Source organism: Crocodylus siamensis, chromosome 9 (assembly GCF_052110815.1).
Source record: "Crocodylus siamensis isolate JL-2025a chromosome 9, ASM5211081v1, whole genome shotgun sequence".
In the NCBI taxonomy this organism is placed as follows: Eukaryota; Metazoa; Chordata; order Crocodylia; family Crocodylidae; genus Crocodylus; species Crocodylus siamensis.
The window spans coordinates 22,677,266-22,690,060 of record NC_143403.1 but is presented as its reverse complement, the minus strand read 5'-3'; the positions used below and the strand labels follow the sequence as shown (position 1 = coordinate 22,690,060).

General features: G+C 39.2%; 1 protein-coding gene across 1 annotated transcript in view; it reads left to right on the top strand.

Annotated features, from left to right (window-relative positions):
- Positions 1–12,795, top strand: part of ITFG1 (integrin alpha FG-GAP repeat containing 1) — a 203,735-nt gene that overhangs the window by 42,832 nt on the left and 148,108 nt on the right. Inside the window, exons 7-8 of the mRNA XM_090062025.1 lie at positions 2,859–2,920; positions 10,691–10,775. Coding sequence (XP_089918151.1) covers positions 2,859–2,920; positions 10,691–10,775 — 147 coding nt within the window. The remainder of the gene's footprint in view (positions 1–2,858; positions 2,921–10,690; positions 10,776–12,795) is intronic.

Here is a 12,795-nt window from a genome sequence, read left to right as displayed (position 1 = left end):
GACATTTGTGTTTGTTTATCAAAAATCTAAGTGTTTGACTTTAATTTTGTGAAAGAGATTTTCATGTCCTTTTGGAGGCGTCAACCACAAATTAAGTAGATCCTTAATTTTCATGCTAGTGAGTGTATTCTTAAAATTGTATTCATAAGGCTTTTACAGATTCATAATTTTCCTTTTGTTTCTAAAAAAAAAAAAAATACAATTATAGATAGTGGAAGTATGTGGTTTGTGTTAATAAGGCAATGATGCTTTAAAAGGCACTTATAAAAGACTCAAAGGAAGAGAGATATGTAACTTTTATTACACTTAAATTCTCAGTACTGTTAGTATAATTTCTAAGAACTTTAGTAAAGGCGCTCCATCTTTGCTATCTCTGTTTATTGACCATCGGTCATTTGCTCTATATATCCACCCAGTAGCACTTTTCTCCTTTTTAAACCAAAAAAGTTCAAGAGATTGTGATTTAATCTTATAATGTTATTAAAGTTGATATAGTAATTTTTTCAATGCAGAACTAAGCTATTTCATTACGTATTTTAAAATTATTCTGTTACTGTTTTAAATGTGAAAATCTTGGGGTACTTTAAAAATGAACAAATATATAACTTAAATTAAAAAATACAGAACTAAATAGCATCCGTAGATATAATTCATAATTTATAAATCTGACCTTTTAATCTAACTTTATCTATGTGACTGTTATTACAAAAATAGCAACAGAGTTACTTTAACCCATTTATAACAAATGGTTTTGTTTGGCTCCACCCTGTAGCTTTTCAGCCTCATAGTAGCAATTGAACTGTTTGTGTTGGCAGTTATCCCATTTTGTCACAGTATTGGGAATAGAGTCCTGAAACACATGCACCAAAACCTTTACCAATAGCAGTGGTATAACACTTTCACGTGTGCTGCACAGTTTTGGTGAAGGAGAACTGGTTGATTGGTTAGAATAAAAAGTGTTAACTATACTAAAAAATGCCAACCAAGTTATGAAGACTAATTTGGTATATGTTAAAGGTAAGAGAGAGTGGGAGAAATTTTACAATCTCTGAATTCGCCTTTGCCTGATAACGGGTGTTTTGGGCCTGAAACCTTGCAAATAAAGAGAAAAAAATGTTTTTCAACTATAAACTTGGTCTAATAAAAGATATTGCTTCTACCTCAAAATTTTTGTCTGCCTATGCCTTTAGACCAGGGACTGGCAAAGTGTGGCCCATGGGCCAGATCTGGTTGTTAGTGGTCTCCATTTCCCAGCCGCCCCTGCACATGGGTCGGGCTGGTCTCCATGGAGACCCCAGCCACAGTTGCATGGGAAAGGTCAAGGCTGTGGTTGCTATGGAGACCAGCTGCAGCCATACTGGCAGGGTGGGTGGCAGAACAGGGCATGGGGCTGCTCCAGAGGTGCTTTAAGATGAGGGCAGCTTGCTCCGGAGTCAGGGTAGAGCTTCAATCTGTAGCCTGCATGCTCTGGGCAGGAGCATGCAAGCAAGGGATCACAGCTGTGCCCCTGCTCCAGACCATTGCAGCTGCCACTGCTGCAAGGAACCGGGGCAGAGCCGTGATCCCCTGCTTGTGCACCCCTGCCCAGAGCATGCAGGCTACAGATCATGACTGTGCCCTGGCTTCAGAGCAAGCTGTCCCCATCACAGGATCTCACTGGCTCCAGGGCAGCCCTCTCACCTGCTGTGCTGCGCACGCTGCCAGCATGGCTGTGGCTGATCTCCATGGATACCGGCCCTGGCCATGTTGCAGGGGTGGCTGGGAAATGGAATCAGCCAGTTTGCCCACCCTTGCTTTAGACCAACGCAGCTACAACCAATGTCCCTGAAACATGGAAGATATTGTAATTGGCCATTTTGAAATGAAAAATTCACAACTTAAGAAGGAAGAAGCAAAATTAAGCATCTTTCCTGCCATTGGACCTTGAGGTAAACAACCAGTTCCAGCCTTTGTTTGAATCTAATTTGCATACTCAGAGCAGCTTTTTTACAAATGAACTTTCCTACACAGGAGAAATCCATACCATCTTTTTGTTCTCCTATGCAATGCATTTCATTTCTACCTGGGAGAAATTTTACAATCTTTGAATTCTCCTTTGCATGACAAAGGATGTTTGGGCCCAAAAGCTTGCAAATAAAGAAAACATACTACAACTATCTAGCTTGTCTAGTAAACGATATCACCTCTACCCCAAGAGTTGTATCTTCCAATGCCTTTAGACCAACACGGCTACAACCAATATCCTTGAAGCTCACAACAACTCTGATTCTCTTTGCTTTTCTGGACTTTTGCAAGTTTAATGCTTTCTGATTTCATATTAAGTCATGTCCAGTACCTGCATATAAACTCTTTTCCATAGACAAAATTAAACTTTGCTAAGTTGTAATTCTCTTTTCTAAGCAACATAATATCTTTAAAAAGAAAAAGAGGCCTTTTGACAAAGCATTATGATTTCTGATATTAGTTGACTTTCAACTTAAAATGCAGGAAGATTAGCAGAGGTTTAACATTCAGATGAAGTGAATCATCATTTTCAAGTCTTGCATTTTTATGCACTAAATGCATTTGTCATTATGCTGACATAATCACTTACATTTCATGTAAAGGATTTGCCTGTTTGTTAAGGGTGTTCTCTTATAGTAAGGCAAGAATGTTTGTGGTTGTATATCTAGGTAGAGAACAAGGGAGAAGAATAGTTTTCGTTTTACATTGTTTTGATTAATGCTAATTTGTGCAATCAAAATGTATTTATGTACTCAAATCTATGCATTTTAAATCCAGTTATGCTAATAGGTATTCTACTTGCGGGCATGTGTATAATCACATATTTAAAAAATTGTTATATTTTATCATTTCAGATTTGTTCCTTACTACATTATCAGACTCCAACAAAATTCAGTTTGAGATGTGGGTGAACAAGGTAAGGAGAAACATAAAGCCAACATGTGACCTTAAAATAGACAGATTAAAGAAACATAAAGTGAAGAGGTAACCTGATGATGCAAGTTTAAAGAATAAACAGAGGTGACATTTAGGGTGTGCAGTTGCACTGTTGTATTCAAACTGCTGAATATCACTGGAGGAGATGATTCACTCAACATCAGATCCTATGCAGGTTTTTAGCATGACTGCCAATTAAGTTAATCAGTCTGCCCTAATGCGCATGTTAACAGGGCTCCTGTGGTGTTGTCAGCTGTTGTAAGGGGTGACTGTCACTTAATTTGACAGCATGATGGTTTATGAAGAAAAAGCTGTTCAGAGGAGTATTTTTTTCTTCATTGCCCGAAGCCTAGATATTTTTAGTTTGATTTAAACATGGGTGAAAAAATTAGGATAAGAATAAAATACTTTTATGGGTGATAGAGAAAGCCCACTTTTCCTTTTAGATCGTGTCTAAATTATTGATATGAATCTCTCAAGTAAATATTGTAATAGTTCAAAATACTGTAAAAAAAAACAAACAAAAAAACCCCCAAGCTACAAGTATATAATCTCTCTCTTTTTTTTTTTTTAGTTCATGCCATTTTTGACCATTTACTTTCAATTGGTCTGCATGTCAAAGAATGACTTCTTCCAAATGAGCTTTTAATAATTAATATAAAACATTATGGGGAAGCTTGAATAGACTTAAAATAAAATATAATCGTTGCTATAAAAATGTTCTTACTGTTGCTGGCTATACAAAGGTCTTGGAGGAATTCTGGGCGGTTGGGAGCATGGAAGCAAAAAGCTGTTCTATTGGCAATCAACCTGGTCATAACCTGGTCATGATCCAGCATTGTAAATTGCTGTAAAGATGTCAGAACAACGAAATACTGAGGAATTTCATTAGAGTGGTTGCTATTGGAGTACGTTTCTGAGCTAAAGAGGTGGCTTAACTTCCTTTGCAGTTTTATCTTTTTTCTTTTTTTTTGTATTAATCATATTCAGATATGAATTGTTATAACCTTTAAAACAGTCAGTGAGGCTTAACTGATTTATATCAAAGTGTTTTAAAATCATCTTGTTAGATCCTGAATTAAATAAGTAACAGGAGCTGCTTTTTAAAGCTTTGAATTGGGCCACCTGTATAATTGGAACAGCCGTTGGATCAACAACTCTATTAAAATATGTTGATTTGCAACCAAATGCAGCCTTACACTAAATCCTACAATATTTTTTCTTGCTAACGAAAATTAGCAAGATTGTTACATGCATTTCTTGTAAGTCATTATTTAAGCTAATGAATGTGTTCTCGGTTCCTTAATTTTTATCTTTTTATTATGGTAGAAAATGGTGAATGACACTTTTCTTATTTATTAGGGGCGGTTTTTATTGGGCGCTTTTGTGTCTAGATGTACTTGAACAGAATGTGGAATCAAATTTAAAATAACAAAAACTATTTATTTTTGGTTGAAAAAAGTTATTTAAAGGAAAAATAGTTTAAAATGCTGAACAGGTTTTGATTAACTTAAGTATCAAAGTTAATGAAGCAATGAATTATTTCTGATTTATTATGGAACAGAATTTCAAATTTATTTAGTTTCTTAAAGATGCAGATGGGCAGCCACAGGATTTTTAGATTAGATGCACACATTCAAATAATTTGGAGGAATTCTTCCAGGTTTGTTCTGGTAGTATTCTTACCTAGGGCCACATGTATGGACATTTGAATTCTGAGGTCCTGGCAAGTAGAAAGCTTGCAGTGTTGACACTGCAGCCTGAGTGGGGTCCAGTTCACACATTTTGGCATGCTCTATGGGCTCCCTTAACCCGCCTGGCAACAGATGGGAGCCCTGTTTTGCCTGACCCAGGCTGACCATGGTCAGCCTGTGCTTCCTTGCAGCACAATGGAGATTATGAAGGGTGGTGTTTTTCCCCCCTGTTGGAGCGGCGCAATCCAGCAAGTGACACACTCTTCTTCTGGGAGAATGGCGCATGCTTGAGGACCACGTTGTCTTCTGAGAGAAGCCATAGCATGTACAGATGTTTGCGCTCCCAGAAGAAACTCTTCCAGGAGTGATTTACTCCTGGTTATTCCCAAATTATTTTTCTCCTGGAGTGGCCATTTTTACTTTGGGGGAGAAAAAGCCTTTATATCTATATACTCACAGTTTCTCCTGAGAAAGCAGCAACACTCCCAGGAAAAACTGAATGTTTCTATGAGGCCTTTAGAAATGCAAAAGCTGGTTAGATGCCTAACTCCTTTTGATTTTTTTTTTTTAATAGCATATTGATTGATTGTCTATGAATAGCTGAAAACAGTCGGAAACTATTTCTTGAAAAAATGTATTATTTTGATTTGGGCATTACAACCATAAAATCCTGTACTTGAGTGACTGACAGGGATCCAGGTGTTTTATTTGCTGTGGAAAAATATGTATATTCTCTTTTAAAGGAGAAAAAAATGCAGGAAACCACAGGTTTTTCCTTGCAGACTTGACAGTTCCAGCCTGCAAGGGTCTGGAGGGACCAGGAAGAGGCCAATCAAGCAAGGATTACCACATGCATGTGTGCGTATGCACACATGCATGTAGCAACCAGGCAGCCTGATAGAGAGCAAATCCTATAGGTAAGTCTTGTAGGTGGGGGTGGGAATAGACAGTGGGAACTTGTCAGGGGAGCAGGAAGGGGGCACATGGCCTTCACCCAGATCTATGTGCCCACAGTGAACACAGGGCTGCAGCCTGGTTGGACTGGTATGGCTAGGAGCTGCTTCTGTGAGCCAGCAGGCGTAAGGACCAAGGCCTGGCACAAGAAGCAGAGCAGCAAGACTTGTTGCAGCTGCTGCCACTGCCAGGACCCCTGTGCCAGCTGCACCACCAGCAGTGTAAAGAGTAACAGATGAGGAGGGTCTGTACTGTCCTTAACCTCCTCCCACTGCCAGCTGTTTGCATGTTGGGCTGTGGTTTTACCTTGAAGGGATGGTGGGGTAGGGGATAGCATGAGTGGCCTGAGGCAGAAAGTGGCAGTGGCCAGGCCATGCCAGCCCAGTGTGCAAGTAGCTGAGAAAGGGAGGAGGTAAGTTTAATGTGCCCCCACCCCATCCATTACTCCTTGCACTGCTGGCAGTACGGTTGGCACAGGGGTCGAGGTGGTGGCAGCAGTACATGTCACTGCCCTGCTATGCCCTCCAGTGCTGGGTCACACCCTCTGAGCTACAGATTCGGCTCCTGCCTGTGCCAGGCTGAAGCCCTATGCCTGCTGTGGAATCGAAATCCAGGGAGAAATGTGTCCCCTTCTCTCCCCCTCACCATATCGTTTATGACTTTACTTCTGATTAAGTATCCCTGCCCTGGGGGACAGTGGATCAGGAGAAAGGGGTATTGGGATGGACAGGGGTAGGGCACTGGCATATTGAGGCTGCTTATTGCCCCAAAGCAGCAGTGGGGACAGCCACAGCTGGACCCATTTCCTAGTGAGTGAAGGGGTCAGGCGGAGCTCTGACTTTTTTTTTCCATGATTAAAACAACCCAAAATCAAATGCCAAAATATGTAGGTGTTTCAAATTTATTTTATTATAATAATTGATCTATTTATCTATCTATATATTCATGTTCATATTCGTGTTCATATATATATATATATCAGTTGAACACAATGTTTTATTGATATTTACAATTCTAAAATCTGAAAGTCCCTCAGTGCCTCAATCATTATAATAAAATAAATTCTAAATACCTGTATATTTTGGCATTTGATTTGGGGGTTTTTTATCACGGAAAAATCAGTGCTCCCCCTGACCCCTTCTCTCACTAGGAAGTGGGTTCAGATGTGGCTGTCCCCACTGCTGCTTTGGGGTGATGAACTGCTCCAGTATGCTGATATAGATATAGATATTTTCATCATTGAAGCCCCCAAAATCTGTATTTTCCATCAGATAATTTAGGATTTTTAAACAGAAAAGGCCAGAATCCCTGGTGATCAAATTCTTTGATAGCATAGACCTCATATTCTGGAATCTCTCCCTGGGCTCTCCTTCTAAGGGGTAGGTAGGAAGGGCTGCTGTAAGGCTGCGCTTACTTTTCCAGGGTCCATAAGAATCCAAACATGGCTTCAGTACCAGCCATAACTCTGGTCCTCGCACTTCAGCCAGCAGTTGGAACAGTTCCCTGTACAGCTGCTGCAGCAGATCTAAGCAGACAAGGAAAACTTCCTAACCACATCTGCAGCCATGTGACTATCCACAACTGCATCTTTGTTTGTTAATATTTTTTTTTCGTTATGTAGACTGAAAAACACACACAGATATTTGATAGCTGTAAAAATAAGGGATTTTTTTCTTGAAAGTTTATGACTACATATCAGTGCATAAAAAAAATTGTAATAGTTACTTGATTTCCAACAGAGATCTATATGCCTATCATAGTTTCTGCACACTAGATTCTGTTTTGTGTAATACATTCATTTTTGTTTGAAAGAACACTCCATGGTTTTCCTGGTAAGATTCAGTCAAGCAAGGCATTGGTTCTCAATTTTATTCGTAGAGTAGCCACTTCTGATTCATTTATGAACTTGAATAATTTACAGACTGGAAAACTTTGAACAAGAAATAGGCTGTATTTAAGTTAAGCAGAAATGAAATCCTGTCCCAACCTGACCAAACGAACATCCATTGTGGATGACTCAGGAAGAGTAAAACATACCATCTGTGTTAAATAATACATTCTGTAGTGCAGCAAACGATTGTTTGGCATTAAGATAATTCAGAAATGGGAATATTTCTCACATCTAATATATATTTAAAACTGATAAATAAGGTTTTTATTCAAATCTTTGCCATAAGTTAACTAGTTACTCTTCCTCGACTTTGGGAAGGCTTGAGAGTAAGGGGATATTTGGAGTTAAATTATTATATATGTTAAAATATCTTTTAATGAGCACAAACCATACAAGTTTGTGTCAAGTACCTTTTAAAACAGCTCTAGGTGTCACTTGATAAAGTAGAACCTTTTGTATCAATATTGTTAAAAACTTAGATTCAAGCTCAAATCTGTGTTTTTGTCTTAGTAGTTTTAGAAATGTCCAAAAATATACATATTGCCTGAAACAGTAAAATCAATTTTCTTCTTTAACCTGAAATACGTTTCTGTTTTCTATTCTTTGGGTAACAAAGGTGACACACAGCCCTCATCAATGGAACTACATCTTACTAACTTTAAAAGGAATGAGCTAGAAAAATATGCATCACTCCAAAATATGCAAAGTAATATTTGAGATATAACCTAGCTCTGATCTTCCTTATAAAGCTAGCACAATAGATACTAGGGCTGTGTGAAATTTAAGAAGCCATTTTGTTTCGGAGGTGTTTTGGGCCATTTTAGTGCACAAAATGCCAAATCTGAATCGAAATGGAAGACCCAGAAACATCTCCAAAACTAAACAAGGCATCCGAAACATTTTGGAAATGTTTCGGAACATTTCAGCATTTCGGAGCCAGGCTTGCAGGTAAACAGCTGCATGCTGTTGCCCTGCTGTGCAACTTGGCTTCTCAGGAAGCAGAGATCCATGCTGGGGTCTCCTCGCCACTCCTGCCCACCCTGTGCAGTCCCGGATCTCTGCTCCCTGCAGAGCCAGGTCTCCCGGCAGTAACCAGCACTGTCCTTCTGTGCAAATTGGCTCTTTGGGAAGCAGAGATCTGCGCTGTGGTCTCCTTGCCACCACTGCCTGCTCTGTGTAGCCTCAGATCCCTGCTCCCTGCAGAACCAGGTCATGCGGTGGGGCAGTGCTGGTCCCTGCTGTCTGAGGAGCAGAGATATGGGGCTGCATGGGGCTGGCAGTGGTGCCGAGGAGACCCCAGTGCAGATCTCTGCTCCCTGGGGAGCCAAGTCGCGCAGCAGGGAACAGCGGGCTTGCTCACCGCTCTGCACTGCTTCCCCGCCCTACAACCCAGTGTGACAGGGATCAGAGATCTACACCGGCATCTCCTCACCTGCATGTCCCACCCACGGCCCCATCCTGCTCCCTACAGCAGTCCCAAGCCCCGCCCAGCTGGGTAGGGCGAAGCTTGCCTTACAGCCCATTTGAAACAGATTCAGCCAAAACGAAACAGGACCATGATCTGAAACACTGAAACAAATTGCTGTCCTCCGAAATGGCCTAATCCAAAACCAAATTGAAACACAGCCGTTTCGCACAGCCCTAATAGATACCACCTCCCAAGAAAATTAACAACAGTTATTAAAAGCAAGTCAGTGTCATAAATTCTTTGGGTAATAAATATAAATAGAAATGGCTTTTTATAGCCTTCTTAAAATCCCATATAAAATATTTAAAATCACACGAGTCACATCTTCAATCCAACACGTGAATCTGTCAGCAGCAGCTCGAGAGGCAGTGAGTGTCACCGGAAAATACTAGGGAACCTGACAGCACCTGCAGGAAAAGAAGAACCATATCTTAGGTGGAGAAAGCCAACTTAAGAGGCTGACTGGGGCGGGAGCACAGGAAAAAAGCTGTTAAGAGGTCTGAAGGGTGCTCAGTGCTCAGAATGTTGTTTATATGAAACATTTGTTATAGAATGATGAGTTTCATGTACTTGTACATTGCTGAAACGGTAACTAGCTGTAGGAAATGGAGAGGCATGCTAGTGAAGAAAGTGCATGACAATGGATTTTACTTTAACTACAATAATTTAGTTTCTTTGCCACTTATACCATGCACTTACTTGCATAATCTGAGACCTAACTGCAGGTTTTTTAGTGACAACATCAGTAAAAAATAATTTTTGCTGTTTGACATAAGTAATCTCTAAAATTTAAATTTAAATTTGCATATGTAATAAAACGTACTGGTCAACATGGAAAGAATACAAACATATCTGCAGAGTTGTAACTACCTCTGCTGAACAGGTGCTTCTGTCAGAAATACAGAAAAATGGTATGTTAGAATACTGTATAAACATGAAATACCACTCAGGAAAGATGCTGTTCTAAGAAAATTAAAAACCATATGGCAATTTACTAAGTTACCTCCTATTTTATTTATAAACAAAAGAAAAATACAAAGAAAAGTAAACCACACAAATGCACAAATAAGTGATAATACAATCTGGAAACGGTTTATGACAGAGAACTCTGAGTTAATGGATAAGCATGCGCGTTCAGAATTCTCAGTGATCGGATTGAAGTGTTTGGGCCTCTAGTCTTTTTAGTTGGTTAAAGAAACTTGCCTTTTAAACACTTGCTCAGCATCTGGGGCCTGTGGTATAGCTAGTTTCTGCACTTTGTTTCAGTATGATGGGAAAGATATTTGCCATTCCACTGGATCATGTTTCATATAACGTATCATAATTTCATGTGATGCATGGGAATGAAACAAGCCCTGGTTGGTGGTATAATATAATAAGAATATTCTGAATGGTAACTTCTGCCTCACTAAAGCAGCTTCATTAAACTAGAAGCTTCACCTTGGTATATACAATTTTACCAGTAAAATAATTCTTTTCCTACAAGCAACTCCAAATATGTGGTCTCTTATTCATGAATTAAGTCTGATTTCATTGAGATTGTGGGGGGGAGGTGTGCACACAACTGTTTAGAAGGCCCAGAGTGTCCAAATAATAGTGTTGCTTTGTTTAAAATTGCATTTTATCAACTACTCTATTTTTTTAAGTCGCTTCTTATCTCCAGTTCACAGTGTAAACTTTCATGGGCTTGTTTATACTCCATTAATGTAGCTTTTCATAGTGTATGTTTATTATATTTGACAGGATGGGAACTTCTCCAAAGTCACTAAAACAAAGAAAAAACCTGAAGATATGATGATTATTGGACAATCAGTGTTTGCAGATTTTGGTGAGGTTCCTTGCTCTTCTTAAGCTACTTGATACTTAGCTATTTAAGGTACTGCAGTCAAACTAGTGTTGTGTGTGCAATACAAGTTTCTTTTTGAAAGTGACTGTTTTGGACCTGAATTTTATACATTCTTGCACCACTGTAGCCCAAAGCCCTGGCTACTCAAAAGTTTTAAAGATAATCATGTGTGTGTGGTGGATGAGTAGATGTGCAAACATGAATAGGTGCCCAGAATTGAAGCCTAAATCCCTGTTAGGGTGAATTTCTAAAACAATATTTTCTAGTGAATCTTAATTTGGATGAATTTACTGTTGTTGTGTTTTTGGTTTTTTAATTAAAGTTAGGGGCTATTTTATGAACTAATAAGGTACTTTCATTTTCCCATACTGTGTTTCTGAATAACTGCCTAGAGTTGACTGTTGGGGAAGCAGGGACTAGAGGCTACGAAAAAGATGGGGGCTGGGAGGGTGGCTCAAAACAATGTGGATTTGGCCATGGCGTATCTATATAAATAATGTATTTCTCTGTTGGCTGTCTGGCCAGATATTCGTAAGTTCATTTCCTTCAGGCATTTGGATAAAGTAGTAACATTTTGAGAGATGTTCAGCATCTGGCACTCCCCTGAATGCCTAATTTAAACTCTGGTCCTTAAATTGTAAAACAGTGACTAAAATTATAGATTGTTAGACGAAGAATTAATCACCAGAATGATAAGCCAGCTTTAGAATGCAGGAAGGTGATAAGAATGCTGATCATTCTTGAAAATTAATTCATTCATTTATATGTATAAATGGCCTCAGCCTCTTGTAAGACTGAAGGCCATAAATTCATTCATTCATTCATGCATTGTTTGTACATATTAATAAGCTTAACATTTTACATTTTTTAACTTCCAACTGCATTTAATGGTAGTACCAAGTAATTTACATACTTTAACAATTAATTTGTTGCTCTTCAAAACTTTTGATTTACCTTTTTGTTAAATTCTTATGATTTTCTTCAGAGAGGTTGCTTTTATACTTCATGCTGTTCTGTTTGAAATCCTTTCTCTCTCTCATTTTTATATGTTCTCTTAAAACTGTTCTTTTTATTTCGTAATCAACACTGAAAAATTAGATATTACCTGTGAAGAACATTATATAAATGTTTGTTTGTTTGTTTTAGTTTCTGTCTTCTTGACTTTTTAATGAAACTACCGTGAAATCTCACATAAACTGCTCCTGACCGAATGTACTCTACCTTTTACCCCTTCTTACTTTTTTTTCTTAACCTTTTAATTGCTTTTATCACTATCCCTGCCTTTTCATTCTGTCTTCCCTTGTTGTTTCACTTAAATTTGTTTTTTTTCAGTGCTGCTTTGGCAATTTTTCATTACCTCTCATGGTGAGGTTCCTATAGAATTCAAGGTCCTGATCTCTCATGTGTCTGAGTGACTTCATTCCAACCGTGCCAGTTTAACACTTGTGGGGGGGGAAAGGGGGTTGTGTGCTAACAGCTTAAAAATCCTCTTGTCCACTTCTGAGTGGGTTTCTCTATAGCAATGGCGCTTAGGCCTGTGAAGGTATGTCATTTGCCCCATGTGGCTCCCAGCTGGTCTGGAAATGTGGCACTGAGGGGGAATGGTAGCAGTAGTAATTGCTCCTAGAGCGATGGCAGTTAACCCTGCCACAGTTCCCCTGTGGGGAGCCTATGCAGCAGATCATGCTGGTCCATGGTTGCTCCACAGCCAGATCTAGCACACAGGGTGTGCACGCATTGATTTTTTGCATGCTGACTTCATGCAGAATCTGCCCTGTGGACTGACCCCAAAGGGCATCACTCATCTGGCCTATGGGACCACAGAGGTTGAGCACTACTGCTGTATGGAGATGTGCGCCTCAGCCTGCTTCTTGATATTGCTTTCTTAAGGACTTGCCAACAGTTCAGGATTTTTATGATGAATATTTAATTTAATGTTCATCTTCCTGAACTCTTTCCTCTACCCAACTTACTAATTTTGTTGATTAATATATTATCATCT